Source organism: Chamaea fasciata, unplaced genomic scaffold, assembly GCF_029207755.1.
Source record: "Chamaea fasciata isolate MVZ Bird 193981 ecotype frontalis unplaced genomic scaffold, bChaFas1.0.hap1 SCAF_1, whole genome shotgun sequence".
Lineage (NCBI taxonomy): Eukaryota > Metazoa > Chordata > Aves > Passeriformes > Sylviidae > Chamaea > Chamaea fasciata.
Genome location: NW_027094086.1, coordinates 27,648,977 through 27,670,575, shown reverse-complemented (window position 1 = coordinate 27,670,575; position 21,599 = coordinate 27,648,977). Strand labels below are relative to the sequence as shown.

Sequence of the window (21,599 nt, the reverse complement as noted above, 5' to 3'; positions counted from 1 at the left end):
GTTGTCTTCAGGAAAGTTCTCTTTTGTACTTTACTTTTACATCTTTAAGAATAGGAGATAGAAAACTAGAATTTAAGCCATGCATGTAATAAAGGAGCTGAAATGTCACAACAAAATGTACTGCTGTTGGCTGTGAACAATAAAATGATGTGGACCTGTGGAAAGCAGGTTATGGATTTTCTGGATTTTCTATAGGGCAAATAGCAGAGTCCCATAATACATCCTTCATTTAAATGACATACAAGAAATCTGAGCTGGTCTGTGCACCAGTGTGTGACTGAAATCTGAATAAGGCACTTAATGTGCATAGGTCCTTGAAATCTAATTTGACTTGATATAAAGTGATTATGATTTCAAAGGGTAATTTTCTCAAAGATAACATGCAGATTTGGTTGACAGAGCTCCCATGGCATGAAATCACAGAGGGTTTTATGGAGTCCAGCTGACTTAATCTTTTCTAGGTTGTTTGATTACCATGGCCGTGTCCCCCCACCTCCCCGTGCAGTGATTCCACTCAAACGTCCTCGTGTGGCTGTGACAACAACTCGTAGAGGCAAAGGGGTTTTCTCCATGAAGGGAGCATCACGATCCACTTCAAGTGGGGCTTCTTCCTCAGGATCCAAATGTGAGTTGCTCATATTGAATATTGAGTATTTGAATATTATTGAAATATTGAATAGTTGAATATTATTGAAACAAAGATACTAGCAATTTCTGCAAACAGACAACTTCTACTATATAGCCCTATTGCAGTCATTTCCTACCCTAAATGTCTAGCTTGAAAAACTGGTTTGATTACCAAAGCTTCCAGGCCTTTTCTGCAAGTCAAGGAGCACACTGATGACATTTTTGAAGGAAATTCTTTCAACATTTGGCCTGCTCCCTTAGCCTCAGAAAAAGCCTTTTTAAAATCTCCTCCAACCTGACTGTTCATACACCATGAGATCTCATGAACTGCTGGTAATAAAAAAAGTAATAATCTTGTTATAGACAGACAGAGGCACATTGATTTCTGTGGAGACTCAAGGGTTGTATGTCAGCTGGTGGGAGTGGACTGGGGTGGGCAGGGGAGGTTGGGTTATGTGTATTTTTTTTACCAGATTCCTTTGAGTGTAGAAAGAGGCAAAGTGGCTTTGTCTGTTTTAAAGGAAGTTCAAAACAGGGTTGGCAACTTGGGCTTATTTAACCCTTCTTCAGTGAGTTTGCCCTAGAAGAGCTGATGAACAATAGACATTCCCTCCTTCAAGCTCACCAAGCTCCCCACTCCCCAGTATGTCCTGGGAACTTCATCTTCCTCTTCGTGCATCTTTCAGCACCCACCCGTCTTCCCCTGCCCCTTATGTGGAGTGATACTGTCCTTGGAAGCGTCACTGGAAGAGGAAGAGAAAGATCAGGTAGGGATCAGATATTAGAAAGAATGAAGGAACTTCAGTAAGTCTTTTACAATACTAGAGTGGCCAGCAAACAATCATGCTGTCTTACCATGAAATAAGTGAACCCATCAACAGTACATCTTACTGCCAGAGGAGTCAATGATGGCATCAACAGGACCCAGTCATATACTCTGTTTGAATAACATATTCAAATCTTACATGCTGATATCAAAGAACATGGATCTCATGAGCCCATTAGGATCCATTCTTGCTCCTATTGTATGACCTGATGATATCAGAGACCTTGAAGGAAAACATGTATTAAACATGTGAATGCATGTGACAAAAAAAATGGACATGTGGTAAACACAGCTAAAGGTAATGTACACTCAGGAACAAGGAGCTCAAGACATTCCTTGGAATGGATGATGTTCTCACACAGAGAATCGGTTGCATGTACAGTTAAATCACTTCCAAGCCTCCAGAGAATGAATGGGCTGGATGTTCATTACCACTAACTAGAGCTTTGACGCCTAACACACAAGAAGACATCTAAATTTAGGTGTTATATTATGAAGCTCACTCAGACCATAAGAGGATGTCTGGAAGCAGCAACACTTCCTTTGTTTTCTGGAGGATAAACATGAGTCTAGATATTTTCATACTCACCTTGAAATAACCCTTTCCAATACGTTAAGTAAAGAATTAGAAAAGAAAGGATGCAGCTCAAGATCTTCGCTTTAGGAAACTTAGAACTTAAATTCCTTTGTTAGTCCTTTTCAGTTCTTGGATCTTCGGGTTTTCACACAGTGAATCAAGGTTTTAATTAGATCTCATTTCATCATTTACTATTTCTTATCTATATGAATACTTAGTAGTATCAGTGCATTAAAATTACTAATTGTCCTAAAGTACACATTAAGAAGAATGGGCTTTTTTCACTCACTTTTCCATTAAAAGAGAGTTTATTTTCAGATAGTTTTTAATATATTTTTCTCATTATCCAGAAGAATAACTATATAATTCTTCTAGAGAGCTGACCCCAAGAGATGTCAAGAAAAGCTCTCATCCAGAAATCTGAATTTCTATTGTAATGAATTAGACAGAGAATATTACATTAACATGTGGATATTTGTTCTTAGAACTACTGCAAAATTTGCTTTATTTCTTCTGCATTTCAAAAAATGCTTTTTAATTCTGTGTCAGGAATTTAAATAATGTGTAGCATAGATTATAGGATTCAACTCTAGTCCAAGTATCCATAGGCACTTGCTATAAGATTTCCAAAACCCTGTCTGTAAATTATGGCAAATATTGCAGAAACTGTAAATTATTTAATGGAAGTGCAATCAGGAGTGCCCTGATCCAAACAGACAGTGTTATGCCCCAGTGGAGGTATCCTGCAATGAATTCAGGTATGATCTGAATTCTAGAAGTTTCAGTCTTAGAGCTCCAGGTGACAAGATCATCCTTGGATCCAACTCTTTACCTGAAGAGAGAACTGCAAGATGCATCACTGAAAACAGGGGCTGACATTTTGATCTTTGTTAGGTTTCAATCCTCAATTCATTGTAATGACAATTGGAAAAAATGCAGAGACTTTTTATTGTGATTAAATAAATTGCACAAAATATTCTTTCTGCATGCAGCACACCCTTAAAAGGGGTCAGAAAGACAGTATTTCATACCTAATTTTCCCATAGAATTACTTTCTTCTTGTTGGTTCCAGTCAACCCATCATAAACGTAGAAGTAGGATTTTTTTGACTTGGACAGGAATGTAATCAGCTTATTATAAGACCTTTATCAGAGAAATAGCAGAGCCATTCCCTTAGAACTTCAATCTGGAAAGTATAAAAGGCATGTTTTGCAACTTCCTTTGCCATTTTCTTGAAAAAGTTGGTCATATTAAATTGTGAGAGCATGCAATTTGATATTTTGTAGCCCCCTACTCTACACTGCTAATCTGAACCCCTTGAACTAATGCACTGTCAATTCTAATGTTAACTTATTGTTAGGCAAATAAAGGATTTCTTCAATAAGGAGAAACAGTTCATGGGAAGGAAGCTATTTTGAGTTTCATTGAAATCTAAGGCAATAAAACATCTTAATTGCAAGTTTATAATTAACAATGTCAAAATGGTATTAACTATGCTTGGAAGATTTCACCCCCATACAGCAAAACTCTCATGAGATCACTTTCCTTAACAGACCTTTCAGATGTAAGTAGAAATATCATAGATATAACTGTTCATACGCAAACTGGATCCAGAAAATGAACTCATACATGTCATATTAAAGGTCAGAACACAGGAGACTCCTAAGTGAAATCACTGGAATCGAAAGGACTCACTTCTGAAAAACAGAAATCCAAAGGCAGAAGTTTATTCTTGTGCAAAGATATTATAAAAAACATAGTATCAAAAATGCCTTGCTCACTGATGAGCACGTCTGCAAAAATAATATCTGCCAGCACAGTAAACTCCTATTTCACCAAAACTGACAATATGTATTTTAAATTTGCTTCCAAAACATAAAATACATTTGAAAGATTTTATTTTTTTCCTAAATTCATAATTTTTCCAGGAACAGTTGTCAATATTTTGTTTTCTTTTTAACTCCAAAGACTAAAAAAACATTTCCAAATTTCAAGAAGTATCTCACAAAATTAAACATGTTGATGGGTAAATCACACATAGTAGCTCTTCATGTTAATGGTATGAAGCAGTACATTCAAATCGATATTTAGAACTAGGAAGAGCTCACTTTTCATTACAATGTAGAAATTGAAGCTCTCAGAGTGTGCACTGTCATTTTATACATCTGAAATCAGGAGGAAAATATTAATCAAATCTTTTATACTCTGTATGCTTGAAATTAAGGAGTAGACACTTAAGATGTTAAAATATGTACTGTATTATGTCTTTAAATGAATTAATTTTGACTCATAGAGAATATTTAGCTTCATCAGCTGATCAATTTTTCAGTGGTATCTAAAGTAATAAAATATGATAAAATATTTTATATTAAACATTAAGGGCTTAGATAAAAATACATGACATTTCTTCCAAAGAAACCTGAATCATCCTTGGTGGATGAATCAATTTACAGTTACAGCAAAAATTTGTTTCACAAATATATCTGTAATTCAATAATAGCACTTTCATTTTTTAAAATGTGATTGACCTTAATTTTATACCTTTTATTGTGTGCTGTATATGGTTGTCTCCTTTGGTGTTAGATGCTACAAAGAAAGGTGCAATCTAGAAGGCCACAAAGGGCTAGAAAGGGTCACTGAATCAAATTCCTTACTCTTGCAAGTAGCAGCATCATCTAATCCTTTAAGATACATCTTAAAAGTAGTTAGGGTTGGTTTTTTGTTTTTTTCTTGTAATTTCCAGATTAGTTTGTTTCTCAATTGTTCCTGTCCTTTTTTTGTTCTAACACTGTCTTAGCAAAAAAGTGTGATTTCTTTTTACCTTTTTTTTGTCTCCAGCAAAGAAGAAAAACACTTCTGCCACACTAAAGGCTTTCCATTTTTATTGTCATCTTCACAGCTGTTCTCCACATGTACCTGCTAGACTACAGTGGTTCAACCTGTACTCCCCAGGTCCTCACACACAAAGACAATACACTTCTCCGTCTTAAGCAATACATCATTTTACACACCCTAGCATTGAATTTTCCTTCTGATGGTTGCATATAGTGATAGTCTATTATAAACCCAAGGATAATTCTGTCACTGTGTTCTTCTGCTGATGAGCCTTGGTGCTAAGAGTAGGACTTCTGCTGTTAAGTGGGTTTTTTCAGTGAAATATCATTTTTTCTAACATAACATTTCTTAAAATCACCTGACCTCTTCTTCCATTCCAGTTTATTCTGAATAGGTGATATCTTTCAATTTCATGACATCAGCAAATTTCACCTGTTTATTTATATTTTTACATCAGAGTTGCTGAAGATATGCAGCAATTACTAATTTCATTAGTAATTATTCTCCCTTTCAATATGTGCATTTCTCTTATCTGCTGTCCTTTATTTATCCATTAATTCGGAAAAAAAATCCCAAACAGTAAGTTACTTTATTTTCCTACTCTATTGCTCAGAAGTAGATGAACAGATATTTTGGATACGTGCAGCTCTGGTGTTATGTTTATCAACAACTTTTTTTTTTTTTTTGCCTGGTATCAATTTAAAAAGAATACATGATGTTTGAAAGGAGAATTTATATACTCAAAGTAGGACACTTGAAGCACAGAATTTATAATCTTTACATTTTGTGTAAACACATACAGTGTGTGTGTGTTTGTCATAAAACTGCTTTAAAAGCCTGAAGTTCTTCCCAAGTGCCATCACAGACTCACAGAATGGCTGAGTTTGAAAAGGACCTCTGGAGCTCCTCAGATGCAAGTGCCTTCAAAGCAAACTTCCCAGGACTGTGTCTGACCACACCCATGGGAAGAAAAAGTAAAATTCTTGCGTTTAGTTGAAATTTCACGTGCTTTAATTTATACCAAAGGTCTTCGGTGTGTCAGTGGGGTCTACTGAGAAGAGTCTGGCTTTCTCTTCTTCATTCCCTTTTGTACTGTGGAGCCCAGAGGTGGACACAGCACTCCAGATGTGGTCTCACAAGCCCTACATAGAGTGGTGTGCTGGGTTTGGCTGTGGCATAGTCAATTTTCTTCTCAGTAGCCACTGTGGAGCTGTGTTGTGAATTTGTGCTGGAAACAGTGTTGATGACACAGGGATGTTTCAGTTACTATTGAGCTTACACAGAGTCAAGTCCTTCTCTGCTTCACCCCACCCCACCAATGAGCAGGATGGGGGTGCACAAGGAACTGGGAGGGGACACACCTGGGACAGGTGACCCCAGATGGCCAAAGGGATGTTCCAGACCATGGTATCATCTTCAATAATAAATTAAGGGGAAGGTTGGACAGGGCTTCAGGGCAACTATCACATGATGTTTTCATTTGCATTGCGTTTATTTCTTAAACTTCATTTCTTTCTCTGCTGTTTTCCTTATCATTATTATTATTATTATTACTATTATTACTATTAATATTATTATCATTATATTGTATTTCAATTATTAGCTGTTCTCATCTCAACCTATGTGTTTTCTCACTTTTATCCTCCTTATTTTCTTCCCCCCATCCTTCTGGGTGTTGGAGGGAAGTGAGCAACTGTGTGGTGCTTAGTTGCTGGATGCAGTTAACCTGTGACAAGGAAAAGATCTGGCTCATGCTCAACTTATTTTCCATCAGGGTCCTTCATAATTTGTCTCTGGTAGTTGCTGCTTACTACAGAGATACCCACTACACTATAATTGAGAGTGGAATTTCTCTAGGAGAATAATTTTGAAGACTTATACAATCCTCTGCAAGGTAAATTAATAAGCAATTCAAATAATTACACCATCACAATGTTGGAAACAGAGTGAAAGTTTGGAACTTGTGCAGACTGGTTCAGATTTTTTTCTTTTTTCTTTCAGTCCTTTTTAGTGCTAACTTGAAGCAAACGGCTCTATGGTCATGGAATCATAGAATCATTTAGATTGGAAAAGACTCCAGATCATCCAGTTCAGTCTTTAACTGATCACCACCTTGTCAACCAGACCATAGCACTAAATGTCAGACAGTGGTTCCCTGAACCCCTCCAGGGATGGCTGGTGACTCCCTAGGGAGTAATTTCCAACATTTAACAACCACTTCCATAAAGAAATTACTTCTAACATTCAACCTGAACCTCCTCAGGTGCAGCTTGAGGCTATGTCCTCTTGCCCTATCACTAGTTATCTGGGAGAAGGAGACACCTCCCACCTATCTACAACCTCCTTTCAGCTTGTTGTAGACAGGGATAAGGTCTCCCCTGAGCCTTCTTTTCTCCAGGCTAAACAACCCTGACTCCCTCAAACACTTCTCATATCAATTACCTCCTAGACCTTTCACCAGCCTCATTGCCTTCATTGCCCTTCTCTGGACACTCTCCAGCACCTCAGTCTTTCTTCAGCTGAGGTGCTTAGAACTGGACATAGCACTCAAGGTGTCTCACCAGCGCCGAGTACAGAGGGAAAATCCCTGCCCTGATCCTGCTGGCCACATTATTGCTGACACAGGCCAGGATGCCATTGGCCTTCTTGGCCACCTGAGCATACACTGGCTCATGCTCAGTCATCTGTTGCCCAGCACCCCCTTGTCCTTTTCCACTGGGGTTTGTTCCTTGAATCCTCATTGTTATCTTGTTCCTTCTGGTGCCATGTTCTTCCCAGCCTAGTTTTTCCAGAGACATCATGTGCAAGCCCCCTGTGCAGCAGACCTGAGTAGAAAAGCAGCACTATACATGTGCCTGTTTGTTTCCTTGTCAAACTCAGATGTGCGAATGTTTTCTGCTTTGCTCAGTAGACTAGAAACAAATACCATTAGATCCTTGCAGTGTCACTTCTGAGTCTGACCTTTTGGGCTTGGCCAGCCTACAGTTTGCCAGTCAAGGGAGCATCCCTGACACAGCTTGGCTGCACGAAATGTGTTGCCAACAGGCTTCACAGTGGGTTTCTGCCAGCACTTAGCATTCCCCATCGGAGCAGTTCACAGCATTTTACTCTGGATTCTGAGCTACCTTACTACTCCAACATGGGCCTGCCACTCCCCCTGGGGAATCAGTAACCTTCTAAATATATAGTTGTCAGAATCTTAACACTTTGTTTCAGATGTGTGGGATTGGAGTGACCCATTATTTCTCTAAGAACATTTTAAAACCTCACTCTATAAATACACCAAATAAGCATGTAAGAGTCTAGCACAAAGGTTGGTTTTATGCTTTTTTCTTTAAGTCCTTCTGTTCATTCAATGTGAGAGCAGAGGTTTCAGCCTATACTGTGAGGTAATGCAATTTCTCAATATAAGCATGATTAAACAAATGCATTGCCACATATAGCAAACTACTGCCTTTAGCTGACGTTACATATACTATAATGCATATGCTCCAAAGCCTACGATAAAAATCTTTCATTTCAACCTCAGTGAATATGCTTCAAGTTTGGAATAAGGCTAATTTGAAGCAAACACATACTCATCAACTATCACTGAAGTAGGCAATAGCTTGTCTTCACACTTCATCATCAGATTGACTGCCCAATACAAGTTACCTGAGACACCATGATAACAGACAAGGCCAAGGATCAACAAACTTTATGTAGCAAGATGCAACCAGAAGACCCTTTTGACAGAAAGGGAACGTGTTCTTCTTCATAGCAGAGCATCCCTTTTACCAGGCTCAACAAGGACCCTGCTGTTGTGTGTATTCATGCTGTCCATACACACACCCAAGTCAATGCACATCCTCCTACAGCAGTGGTGCAGGAGCAACACAGCTCAGTGCTCTTCCACTGCCAGTCCCTCATGGTGATGGTCCATTTCTTCCTGTAAGAGTTTTAAGGGTAACAGCTCTGTTGCCTACTCTGGCCCTTTATAAATGGCTTTATACTCCCATGCTATCACAGGGTTGCCATTTTCTCCTCTTAACCTTCTGCACATGATATCCTAGCACAAACAGGGCAAGTGAATTTGATTGGACCACCTTCTGAGTATAAAACATGTTCTAATAATGCCAAAATAATGATGTAATTTATGAGGGCTGCGGAGCTGTTTCTTTTGAAGCCAAAACACCTCCAAAGCAGTTACTCCTTCTTGGGTTAGACAACGGGAGCACACTAATAAACAGAAATGAAGAGTAAAGCAGTGCAAAAAAGATTTGTAAACTTCAGCTAATAATTTATAGGTGATGCCTTCATGTCCTTGGATGTGATCATAAATTGAAATATTTTTATATATTATCCATAGCTGGAAAAAGTACAAGAAATTGCCAACTGAAACTGAACTGAAAGCTTTTGAAGAAACAAAACATAACACCTCTTGCAATGAGTTTTTGGCTGGAACAAAACCTTGCATTCCTGGCTGCCCTAGCACTTATATTACCACTCACTCTTGCTGAGGAATACATACTGCTACTGTAAGGTATCTATTTATTATTGTCAGTATTATTACAAAACAATCCAGCAAAATAACATTGCAAGACTGTGATGTGTCTATCATATTTGAATTATTCTTTCACTATAGGCTGTTTTTAAGTAAAAGTTACTTGGATTTATGAAGCTGTTTTTGAGGTGTTTTTCCTGAAATTATTATTACCGAGCAACACACCTTACATGAACTCTTGCCATTAAGGCTTAGAATCCTGTGGTTTTCTAGGATTCAGCATTTTAAAACAACAATGTAATTTTATAAGCTAAATCTCTGAAAATATTGACAAAAATGAGGGAGTAGAATTTCTACTAGACAGAAAAGAAAAAAGAACATGTTTTTCTTGGGGGGGACTGTTACCACAAATATAATTTATTTCATGTTTTGCATTTTGCTCTCTTTCCACAGTGAAATCAGATGAGTTGCAAACAATCAAGAAAGAATTAACTCAAATCAAAGCAAAAATTGACTCCTTGCTAGGGAGACTGGAAAAGATTGAAAAGCAGCAAAAAGCTGAAGCAGGTAGGTAAAAGCCATTATTGGTGAAATTAATTAAATTAGAACCTTGTTACTAGTCAAGCAGACCAAAGAGAACAGAAGATTTCTGAAATTTTGGTACTCAATGGAGGCCTGAAGCAAAGCAAATTAACTCTCAGGCAGAACTACTGGGAGGATAGATTCTAGTCTTCATAGAATATGCATCATCATTTACGATTTTTTTTTTTTTTATGGTGTAGTAGGAAAAGATAATCTTTCTAGTTGTGCTGGAAACAAAACATCACTAAAAAACTGACTGAACAGAATTAAGCCAGAAGTTTTTGACCATGGGGATGCTTGTGCTAGGCACATTAAGGATTAATAGATGGTGTATATCAAGAATTCTTGCCTGGGCAATAGGCAAAAGGCAATAGGCAATAGTCACAAGTTGAAGCAAGGAAAAAGTATCTGTTTGATATAAGGAAAATAGATGCAACTAAGCACTGTAGTGAATTGACCAGAGGGCCCATAGGGGCTCCATCCTTGGAAATATTCAAAACTGATTGGTCTCAGGACACACGGTCCTGGGCCAAAATTTGAGTTTGTCCGTGATTTGAAGAGGGATTAGATTGGAGAGTCCAGAGATACTTTCCAGTCACAGTTATTGGTTGAAGCTCTGGCCTCTATAACCACAAGTATAAAGTGGTTATACCTCCAGTTTAGCTTTTTTTCCGGCTTAGAAAATTTTGGTTTTAGGCACACCTTGGGAATGAAAAAAATCCAATGCTATAATTTAATCAAGTCATTGCAGTGTTCATTTTGTTAGATGAATTATCTCACCTGGCAGCACTTTAAAGATATATATTAAAAAAAATCTCAGTTCTTATGTCTGTCTATGGTATTTTCTTTGTTACTTCCTTATAGATCACATATACATTTTTACAGGACTTTTATACCAGTGAGTTGATCTAAGAGTCAGCAAGAAAATGGAAGCCTTATCTCATGAAAAAAATATTATTTTCACCCCTCCATTCTGTGATAAAACCTTTTTATGAATTTTGTGTGAACTGCATGAAAGAAATCCTACCTCAGAACCCACAACTGCCTGGGTTAGTCTGGACAGTAGTCAGTTACATGAAGCCAAAAACCCATCAGGACACATAAAAAGAATTCCATCAAGACTGTCTAAAACATTACTGGGAATTAGAGGTTGAGGGTTACATACCTGAAACAGTCAAAACAGGAATTTAGATCTGGATCCCTCCAGTTCCCAAGTAACTCTAAACTTCCCCCTCCCCCACCAAAAAATTCTTTGAAAAATAATCCATCTTTTCTTTATGAACATTTTCTACATTGACAGATAGTCCCCCAGCTGTTGCAATTTATCTCATAAAGTTGAGGGCTTTTTTCAAGCTTAAGGTAAACCATTAGTAGAGAGTGTGATTATCTCTTTCAGGAGAATTGTGCACAATATGTATTCATTAGATTCTATTTTGTTCTTTATGCAAGTTGGATAAAAGTTTGTGTAATTGGTGAAGATGTAATTGCAAGGTACTCCACTGAATCACTTGTGCACTGAAACATTCTGACTGTGCATCCCTCCTTTGGGAAGCTTTTATAAAAAATCCATTACTATACAAAACAATCTGCAGATCATTGTACTTTGATATCCCATTTTCACTTTTACTAAAGGACTGTAGTGATCTCATTTAAATAGAAATCAGGTCAAAGAGGAAAATGTTGATTTGTATTGAGTCATAGTCTTATGCCTTCTGAAGAGAAGCAATGAACATCTTCAGGTATTAAAAAGCTTTTTCAAAATATTGATGTTTTAAAATATCAGGTGCAGAACCCATCCCTCATATTCTTTGCCTCCCATTGGAGGGTGTGAGGAGAAAAACATCTCAAAGATACCAGTAAGAATGGGACCCCATTTAAGTTTCCTGAGCTGATGAGGAGGGTTGTCCAGCCTGGGTAATTAGACTGCTGATCTAAAAAGATTTGTGTAAGCTACATTAGTAGCTGAACTATTTCATTTAGAGTATCAGATGGTAGATAATGAGAAGATTTTGTTCCTTCTCTGTGGTTGGCAATGTTATTTCTTATTTTCCTCTGCCAGAAGGTATGGCCTCACGAAGACTGGGATCAGAGCGAGGATCTGTCACATTTACATAAAGAGAGAATCAAGCCATCATCTTGCTCTTTTGGTTTTCTAGGTTTGACTTGCTCTCCTTAAGAATATTTAATTTTTAATCCTAAAAGTTGTTACATTTGGAAGAATGTGATGTTACAGACTGGACAAGCTCAGCGCATACTGTGGTTACTGCTCTACTGCTACATGAAAACTCTCCTTACAGTAACAGCTGCTGTTCTGGCTTTTTCTATTATCAACCCCTAACCTTTCCAATAGTAGGGATTATCAAAAATAGGATTTCCTGTAAATAGGAAGACTGTAGAAATAACTCCTTTGCAAAAAATCTGAACTGAGAGGCCAGGAATAAGATGTTCTGAAGTGAAAAAAAAAAATTGTTAGAGAATATTTTTCCTGTAATATTAGAGATTAGGCTCAAACTAGGCTGAAAGTTAGAAACTTAGTTTAGTTTCTCAGAGGAGCCCAAAAGAGCTGGGTACTGAGATGGTATTTTAGCCTCCTCTGAAGAATCCAGTCTATGTTCTCATTCAGACAAATAAGTAAGTGATGTAATTTTTTAGCAGCTGTACCTTTAGAAGGCTTCCCATTTAAATGTATTGTCTATCAATTCAGCAACCTTGTTTTCAAAAGCCTTAACCAAAGTTGATTCAGTTGTCATTGCCAGAGCTGAGTGATCTCAGAAGTGGCTTGAGACAGGAGGTGGTGGTAAGGCCAGACATAAAAGGCATGGATGATTCAATCCATGTTTCCTTGTGCAGAAGGCAAGTAACACAATCACATATAACTAGCATGGCATTGTTGTGGAGCACCTTACCAAGAGAAGATGAAGCTCCATAGGCTGAATTTTCTGCTAATTCCTGTGACTACAGTATTGTTGAAGCAGCTGTCTAAGATGACTTCGTATTCTTTAAACCTAAGAATCTTTCTGAGACACTAGGTGACTGAGGGAAGAAAGCTTAATTTTTCTGTTTCTTCAGTAAGCAAAGTTGAAAATGAGGGACCAAAGACTAATGAAGACAAAAGAGATGAATGTAAGTGGCAAAATAAATGTGCAATGTCAAAAGGTAAAATTAATGTCTTGGTTTAAAACTATCTAGGAACAGAAAAATGCAATCAGATTTGAGTAGTATGTGTAGCTGGTAATAATTTATGGTAAAAAAAATTGTGCTCATAGGGTTTCAAAAATATAGAGCTTCAAGGCAATACTTGATTCTTCGGTTGTCCAGCAAAATAGGTAATGAACTACTAGTGTTCCAGAGCAGTCAGTCTTACAAAGCAAAAAATTTTTTGTTCTAGAAATTCTGTCATTGATCACCCTCAGAAAAGACATAGTTCTTCTAGCTGCATGCAACCACTTCTCTGGCCTGATTCACGTTGAGTACATAAAGATTTCATATAAGTTCCTGACATGCATAGGAGTAAGACTGATCCCTCCAAACATTCTTCTAGTCAGTCTGCCTCTGTCATTCTTCCATCAATCCTCCTCTGGGTTTCTTTGGTTTTTTATTTGGATGAAGTTACTCAGCATATCCAGGAGTTTCCCAATACCTAGTCACAACAATGCAGCTACCCTCATAAAGTCAACCAGAACAGATTCTTCAGGCCTCCATGGAAATGGTCTTTCTTTTCACCACTTTGCAGAAAATATAAGAAGGCAATATTCGATTGATTGGAGGGGGGCATTCTCCAGTTACTTCAGTACATTATACCAATGAGGAGTAATGGATACTTTATTCCATAAAAACATGTTTACCTGTCTAAAAGGATTTGTTTGTTACCTGTATGGCTGTTAAGATATATTCACAGTAAATTCACATGAATTCTTGTTCATTTATTGGCTATTAAAAGCCTTCTGCTTCTCAGAGCATAGATATTTATGTACTTCTCATTGGCTGCACATGAATAAACATCTGGTAACTATGCCATTTGGATTCTAAGACAAAGTCAAGAACAGAAAATCAAAAATCTGGATCTATTGATAAATCAAGCCTTCATCTACTGCATGGCATAGACGGGGTAGATGGCCATATTGATACTGTGATTTATTTATGCACTAATTTTTGGAAGAAAAGTTTTCAGTCATATTTACCTGGTAGACACTATCACACAGAATTTTACAAAGCTAGCACATCTGGAGATAGAAGCTTAGGTTTCTTCTGCAGAGCACTTTCCTTTGCCACCAATAGGAAAGGTGACTGAATCTCTATAGAGTATGTTTTCCTTACAGAAGCCCAAAAGAAACAAATGGAAGATAATGCTGATTTGATCCAAGAGGAATGCATATCAGAGAATGCAGATAACTCTACGGAAGAGCCAATTGAAGGAGGGCCAGATGCAGATGGGGATGGAGAAGATATGACTGATGGGATAGAGGAGGATTTTGATGAGGATGGCAGCAATGAGCTGGTAAGGAATAATCATGACATGTCTGTCTATATGGTTCCTACAAGTAACCACAGAGAACCTACAGTCTGAATTAACAAAATAAGCTCGCAGCAGCTCTGTGATGTTCTGAAAATAGTGCCTAGACCTATACTCCTCATAAACTGTAATATCAATTAAGCATAGGAACCTCTGAGGATAAACAAGAAAAATATTTTTTACTACATTTTGCAATTTTAGAAAGGAAAAAAAAATGTAGATTAAATTGGTTTACATTTATTATTTTACATATGTAAAAATGTAGTGTGCTATTTTTTCTTTTCCTTTTTTAACTGCTGCTTTTCAAAATTAAATAATATTCTAAACTGGTGAATTTTTCCATTATTAAACTCATGCTTTTCACAATCCTGAGTCTCTATCTTCCATGTGTATACTCCATAGGCTGTATTGGCAGATACAGGGTTTTTTGATGGAAGGATTTTTTCTTAAGAAATGTTTTCAAAGAAATGTTTGGGCTTTCATCCTGAGGCTGCACCTTTCATGAAAACCCATTATGGAGCTAAACTCCTAAGTTCTTCTAGAGTAACGTTAAAAAATATTTGGAAAGTCAGATTTATGCCTTTCTATGCATTCCTAATAAGAATGGAACAGTCACAGTGATTTAGCCTCCATAATACTCTCCCTCTCTTCCTTTTGTTGCTCATTGTCCTTGCTTGCATTTAAAAATATTTAATCATGTCTGTACAGTAGGAAAAAAAAATCTTTTAGTGAAGCAGCAGAAGTCAATTAGCAAGGGATGCAGCAGAATGAACAGCAGGTCTGGAGTAATGGGGCATGTGAATAACCAGTGGTTTGTATTGCTTACTGCTACTTGTAATTTTCAACTTTGCGTCCCATTAGCCAGCCCAAGACTCTCTTAAATTTCTACATCTTGAATAGCATTATTTCCAGAAGGAGCTACTAAAACCTGAATTTCCTCATCTTTTTACATGGAGTGTAGAACAGATAACATTATCCTTTTTTATTAAAGAGACAGGTTCTCCTCTTCAGATATGAGGGATGTCTGTAAGAAGCTGTCACTCTGAATTTGTAGGGAGTTGAAATTTTATAATTAATTATTACTTGTAAATATAATCTCTTACCATGGTTAATACCTGACCAGTTGAAGTTATTTTAGCAATAGGGGTGACCACAGTTTAACAAGAATGGTGGGTTTTGCACTAATTAGGCACCAGGCTCCCCACTATAGACAACTAATTGGGGATGTTAGCACATAGTGCATCAGACTCTGATCACTCAATGCTGCCATTTCGCCCTGTGGATTTGACATACTCAGAATATATCCACACTATATGACAAAAATGTAGAAGAATTTTTTCATCTATCAACAGGCTCAGCAGGAGAGTCTCTATAAAGCAAGCAACACAGGAAGAATTCATTAGCAGTGAAAGTCTGGAATCGGCACAGCCACATTTGCACACCACTGCTTCCAATTTAAAAGACCTTTCCAAGGTTCATGTTATGGAATTAGTTGAAGTGCAGTGCATTGCAGACACAGCTCCAAAGACAGCTCAGAGGTCTCACACACACGTCTAAGGCATGGTGGGGAACCAGCTCAAGTTTCTAAGCATGTCATCACTAAGTGCGTGAATGCGGGGAGGAGATGGCTCACTGCATGTGGAGAGTGGTGTCCTCTCCATTGCATCCTGGCATCGGTGGAATCCCCCCCATCCCAACACAATGGTAGCAAGGAGAGGCCAAGGAAGAGGACTTCTGTGCATCATCTCAGTCAGGTGCAGCCTGGTGCAATGCCGGGCCAGTGGGGCCAGTCAGCCTCATGCCTTCCACCTTCCCAAAGGCTGGGACCCTCTATCTCAGAAACTGGCAATACTATAGACTTTAAAGCTTACAACTAAGATTGTCACTGATGCAAAATCCTTGTCCTTTTTATCCTCCCTTTCCTTTTCTATCAGGTTTTGGAAGAGGTTACTTCACCCTAGCTTTCCTGCCTGATGCAATGTGATAACACTTTCTTCCTTTAGCAAAGCCTAGGGAGATTAGTGAATGCAAAATTGCAATGGATAGGATAAAGGATTGCTCAGCAAAGGATTGTTTCAAAGAAATCTGAGGTATGGGTGTTTTTTTACAGAAAGGCAATTATAAATTGAATTATGTATCTTTCCTCTATAGTTTTCACCCAAACAGACAGCAGTATTGGCCTGTACTTATAATATGATGGTAGTTTTTGATGCATATTGTAATTTAGACTGTTTTATACTGTCATATGTTTATGTAGATATACTGGCCAATTTCTACACGCTTTAGTTTCTACTTCAATCATTGATAGCTCTGTAAAGGGAAGGACAGTAATAATACTACCAAATATACAGTAAATACCCCTGTAGAAATACTTGGGAATTCAGTCTGTTTCTACCTATTCTGTGCCCTCTTATCTGAAATTGCCCTCTGTCTTTTGAAAAGTAAAGCAGATATTTAAGCTTATTATAAAGCATGTCCTAACAGATGTTGTTTTTCTGTTTTATAAAAACTAAGTTATTTAGAAAAGAAAGCTGACTACGAGCAAATATGTAATTTTGGAATGGAGCCAGTTACAAATCTTTGGGGGAAAAAAAATTTAAGAATTAAACATGTTAAATGTGCCAACAGTAACAAAAACTTTCCACCTACGAAAAATGTTACGATTTTGTGTAAAATAGTAACATTGGACTTTGAATTTTAAAAAGCTTCAAAAAGGTTTTTTTTTTTTAATGAAATCTACAATGTTTTCCAAATATAGAGCAGAAGGAATTTAAGACAATGATTAAGAAAAACATTTTTTTCACCAGTAAGACCAGCAGAGGAAACAGAAAATATTTAAATGGGCAAAACAAATGTCCTGAAGTCATTTCAGCAGGAAAATTTAATTGTGATTCCACTAGTATGAAAAATATTAATGGAGGGAAAGAGGAAGATGACTTAAATTTAGATCTTAACCTTTAGTGACTTCTTCAGATTTATCTGTAAATCTTCCACCGGGTCATTTGCCAAAACCTGCTGCGGATTTGCTGAACAGAATTCTGTTTTCCTAAGGCTCTCAATAAAGGGAGGTGTTCAACAAGGCCATACCCACTGACAGAGTCCAGGTGCTGTCACAATGGAGACTCTGAACCCTTATGTGGGTCTCCACCTTTGCAGCAGAGGACTCAAAAATACATTTCTTTCTTTATTTCTAATTCTAACTTGCAGAGGAAGTGACAACGCAGGGTGTATGCTGTGGGTTTAGGTGGTAGGATCAGTTCTCTAAATTCACACACTGTCTATTTGAAGGAACAGATTACTGCACATTAACTGAGTGATGGCAGCTGCCCTCAAGCCTGCTTTCAGCCTAGATCAACTGTAAAGAAAGATGCAGTCTGCATTAAGTTAGACATGGATTTGAGAACCCTTCAACCTCTTCAGCTGTCTGACTGGTTGCACACACAAAACATCACACTCAACAGCTGCACACCTTTTTCATTCACCATCTAGACCAGGATGTTGTTCAACCTTGCACTGTAATTTTCTATGACTAAAGACACGCCCACAAACAGTCATTATGGCTCAGCTTAAGTGTGAGAAGGTTTTACGCAGCAATAAGTTGATTTCAAGCCCATCTGAACTTCAATTCGAGACATGATGCACTTGAAGCACCTGCTGCAGCCATCAAATATCACCTCTTGAGAAAGTCTCTTTTGTGCTATTTGCCCAAAAGTGTCTCTCAGTAAAAGTCTCCAGTGTTCCAGACACTCCAGCTTAAAGGATCTCCTTAGAAAAATTCCCAAAGAATTTGGCTGCATTTTTGTACTAAAGAGTTCTTTAAAAGATGATCTCAGAAATATGATCCATCCATGTATGAATATATCAAAGAGTTGGTTTCAACTTGAGCAGTGAGGTGTGCCATAAGCTTTCATCCATGTGCTCTCACAGAGCCTCTCACTCCCGTTTGTACAAAGACATGCATATATTGTAGTTTTATATATATAATTGTCACTGGTTTTTCATGTAGCTCCTGAGCTTACTTTACAATTCACATCACTTAACTGAATCACTTAGCTGACCATCAGAGTTAGTGAGGGGGGTTAAAAACTTCAGGTCTATTTCCTTTGCTCCCTTTAGGTAAAAGACCAAGTAGTTGGTTATCCCAGATTTTACTGGACCCATCATTCAGGCTTTCATTCCACTCCTAACATTGAGCAGTTTCTAGTAGCTGCGAACTTAAAATTTCTGTGTTCTTTTCTCCTGCATTCCTTTTAATTTAAACTGTGCCTCAACTGTGTTGCAAAAAAAAGAAACACGCTGTTGCAACACTCCCCCCATTTCATGGAAAACAGGCTCTCATGAAGAAAGATCTTCATTTTTACTAAATTAAGTTCACACCCAAATCACAAACAAGTCAAAAACTACACAAACACAAATCTCCAGTGATATCAAGCAGGTTTTGTGTGTCTGCAATGGTTTTAAATTTTAAGTAGTGGGAAGGAAAACAAATAACCTTTTCTTACTCCTGTGGCTGCACAGGGGAGAACAGAAAAGTGAGCTTTGCAACACATTATGATATTTGAGAAACAGCTTGTCCTCAGTCCCTCTATAACAGGTCGCTTCTTACTAGAAATAGCATTAATATTGTGCAGTCTGACTGAAAGATTGAAGGAAGAACACTTCTGAATTAGTGTCTGGTGGTTCCCTAATTCTGCTGATTTAGGACATGGACAACCCAGTGCAGATCCAGGACATTTCATGTATCTTCTCTGAAGGGTGTTAATTGATCATTGAGGAAGCACTGATCAAGTCATTGCAATCCCCTTGCAAACAAAACAGGTAGCTACAAGTTACTTCACTGAAAGCCTGAAGTATTATAGATTTGGGGGAAAAAATATTAGCCAGTGGTTAATAAAATGCCAACAAAATAATTAACTCTAATGAATTATGCGCAAGCACTCATATCTGCATTACATTGCCTGAGAATAATACTTCCTATCAAACTGTCAACTTTTCATAGTAAATAACGATAATAGTAATAGCACAGTAGTGATTCAGTAGTTGAGCATTCAGTACAGCAAACTGTTTTCTGGTGGAGCATGTGATGCAAATACAGTAGATTTATGGTGTCATAACTCTGATCAGACACTGGTTAGTGCTTGGTTGGAATTTGAAGGATATATTCACAATCACAGCATTGTTTTTATGCTGGTGTAGCTGTGCTAAAAGTAATGAAGCCAGACAAACATTATTAGATGGGAGTTTCACAATAATGAGCCAACTTTAATGGGATGCCTTAAGAGGCATTTTTATTAAATTATTTTAGAACCAAACATAGAGAGACTATAAAAGGCCCAGTTCTGGTTACAAAGTAACAAGATTTACAGCAGTTATTTCAACAACAATTATAGTTCCTTTTTTATTAAGTATATTTCAGTTGTATTTGCCTCTCAAGGGTATTTGATTTCTTACTCTTGTCCTTTTCTCCACCTCCACACTGCATGTTTTCAGCCTATCAAATTTGTTTCTAACATCTGATAGAGAATAATGTTTCAAATATTAATACCAGAAACTGCCACAGACATAAAACTCAGGATAATCCTCTTGCTGCACCGATTTTCATTAAGCAAAAGTAAAACCATTATGATATAAAAATAGCTATATTTCTTGTAGGAATTGATGCAATTACCATTTAAATCAATGCAACCAACTAATGCTGTGGCCAAAGCTCATCAAAAACATTTCCCTTTTGCAACAAATGGGTGATTTATATTGCTGACAGGTACACTATCAAAGGTATTAGCAGAAGTGGTTTTAATATGGTGTTGTAGAAGAGCAACTCAGCCAAGGCTCAGTGGCAAGGTTCACTGTAGTACTGTATGGCACAGTCATTTGAACAATAATTCAAAACCACCAAGGCACAAATCAGAGTTATCAAGGCACAAATCATAGTTACCATACTAAAAGGTTTTGTACAATATCAGTCCCTTCCCAAACATCTGCCACTGGTAAATGTTCTCTCTGTTTCAAGAAGTAACCTTGAGAGGAGTCCCAGCTTAAGGGGAGAACAGTACTGTTGGGAAATAAGGCTGCCCGGCTGGGAGAGCTCAAAGAAGGCTCACTTAGGCTGTCAGATTTGTGGAGTTATGTGCCTGGATTCTGGTCAAATTACATGCAATGGGAAAGGTATGCACAAAACTCTTTGTACCCACAACTTTCTTTGTTCCTTGGTAAATGAGACTTTGAAAAGCTACCTGCTGTTCATGTGTTACTTGCATGACGGCTGTTCCAACATCACTCACATCAATGTTCCCTGTGCCACTCTGCTTTTGTGTGTCATCAGAGAACAGATTGCAACTAGAGGAGTTCTTGGCTGTCTGGGCTATGAGTCAGGCCTTTACCTCCTTTGGAGTCTGAACCAAATTACCACCAGTTTGTTGAAGGGGTTGATTGTATGCACATCACCCCTCCGATAAGCTCCTAAAGGGAAATTATTTTAATATCCAATCTGTACAAAGCTTTGCTTAAATTAATTTGTACAGAATTCAACAATAAAAATACTCAGCAGAAGGTAAAATAAAATCTACAGGAAAAAGAACTATAATTTGTCTGATGAATTTCATCTAGTTTAAACCCAGTTTTGCATATTTCAAATAGCAAGATAAATCAAATAGGTGACTGTGTGGTGGTGTTGATAGTACTTAATTTATCAGTGTAATTAAACTAGATTTTTCAATGTCCATTTAGATGCATGTTTTTTCAGTTCATAGCATCAGGGCAGACAAGACTGACTCTTCTATTATCAGCCAAATTAGGCTGATTAGGCTTGTTGAAAAGATCAGTAGCCATTCTGACAACTTGCAGCTTTCTGAGTGCACTTGTAGAGGATACTACTTAGAAAAAAAGGACAAAACTTCTAATTAATGGCAATGGCTGAAGCAATGTTGTGCCAGAAATCTTATTCAGCTTACTTTAAAAATCACCAAGATCATGCAAAATCTTGTCTTTTCTATTGCGCTTACCATTCATTGAAATCTTGCATTCAGTGTCGGGGGAACATGAAGTTCTTCATTCCTAAGACAAATGAATAGGTAAAAGATTGCGTTCACTTGATAAATATCAGTGCTGGATGTTTGTTCTTGAGCAACCTAAGAAAGCCATTGGGGGCACCATACCC

General features: G+C 37.6%; 1 protein-coding gene across 3 annotated transcripts in view; it reads left to right on the top strand.

The window, feature by feature from the left end:
- The window catches only part of RALYL (RALY RNA binding protein like), a 381,818-nt gene that overhangs the window by 346,264 nt on the left and 13,955 nt on the right, over positions 1-21,599 (top strand). For 2 of the 3 annotated variants that reach the window (XM_066179450.1, XM_066179467.1), the window contains 4 exons: positions 462-625; positions 1,314-1,394; positions 9,802-9,915; positions 14,250-14,428. In XM_066179450.1, coding sequence (XP_066035547.1) covers positions 462-625; positions 1,314-1,394; positions 9,802-9,915; positions 14,250-14,428 — 538 coding nt within the window. The remainder of the gene's footprint in view (positions 1-461; positions 626-1,313; positions 1,395-9,801; positions 9,916-14,249; positions 14,429-21,599) is intronic. The other variant, XM_066179458.1, reaches the window with a different exon arrangement.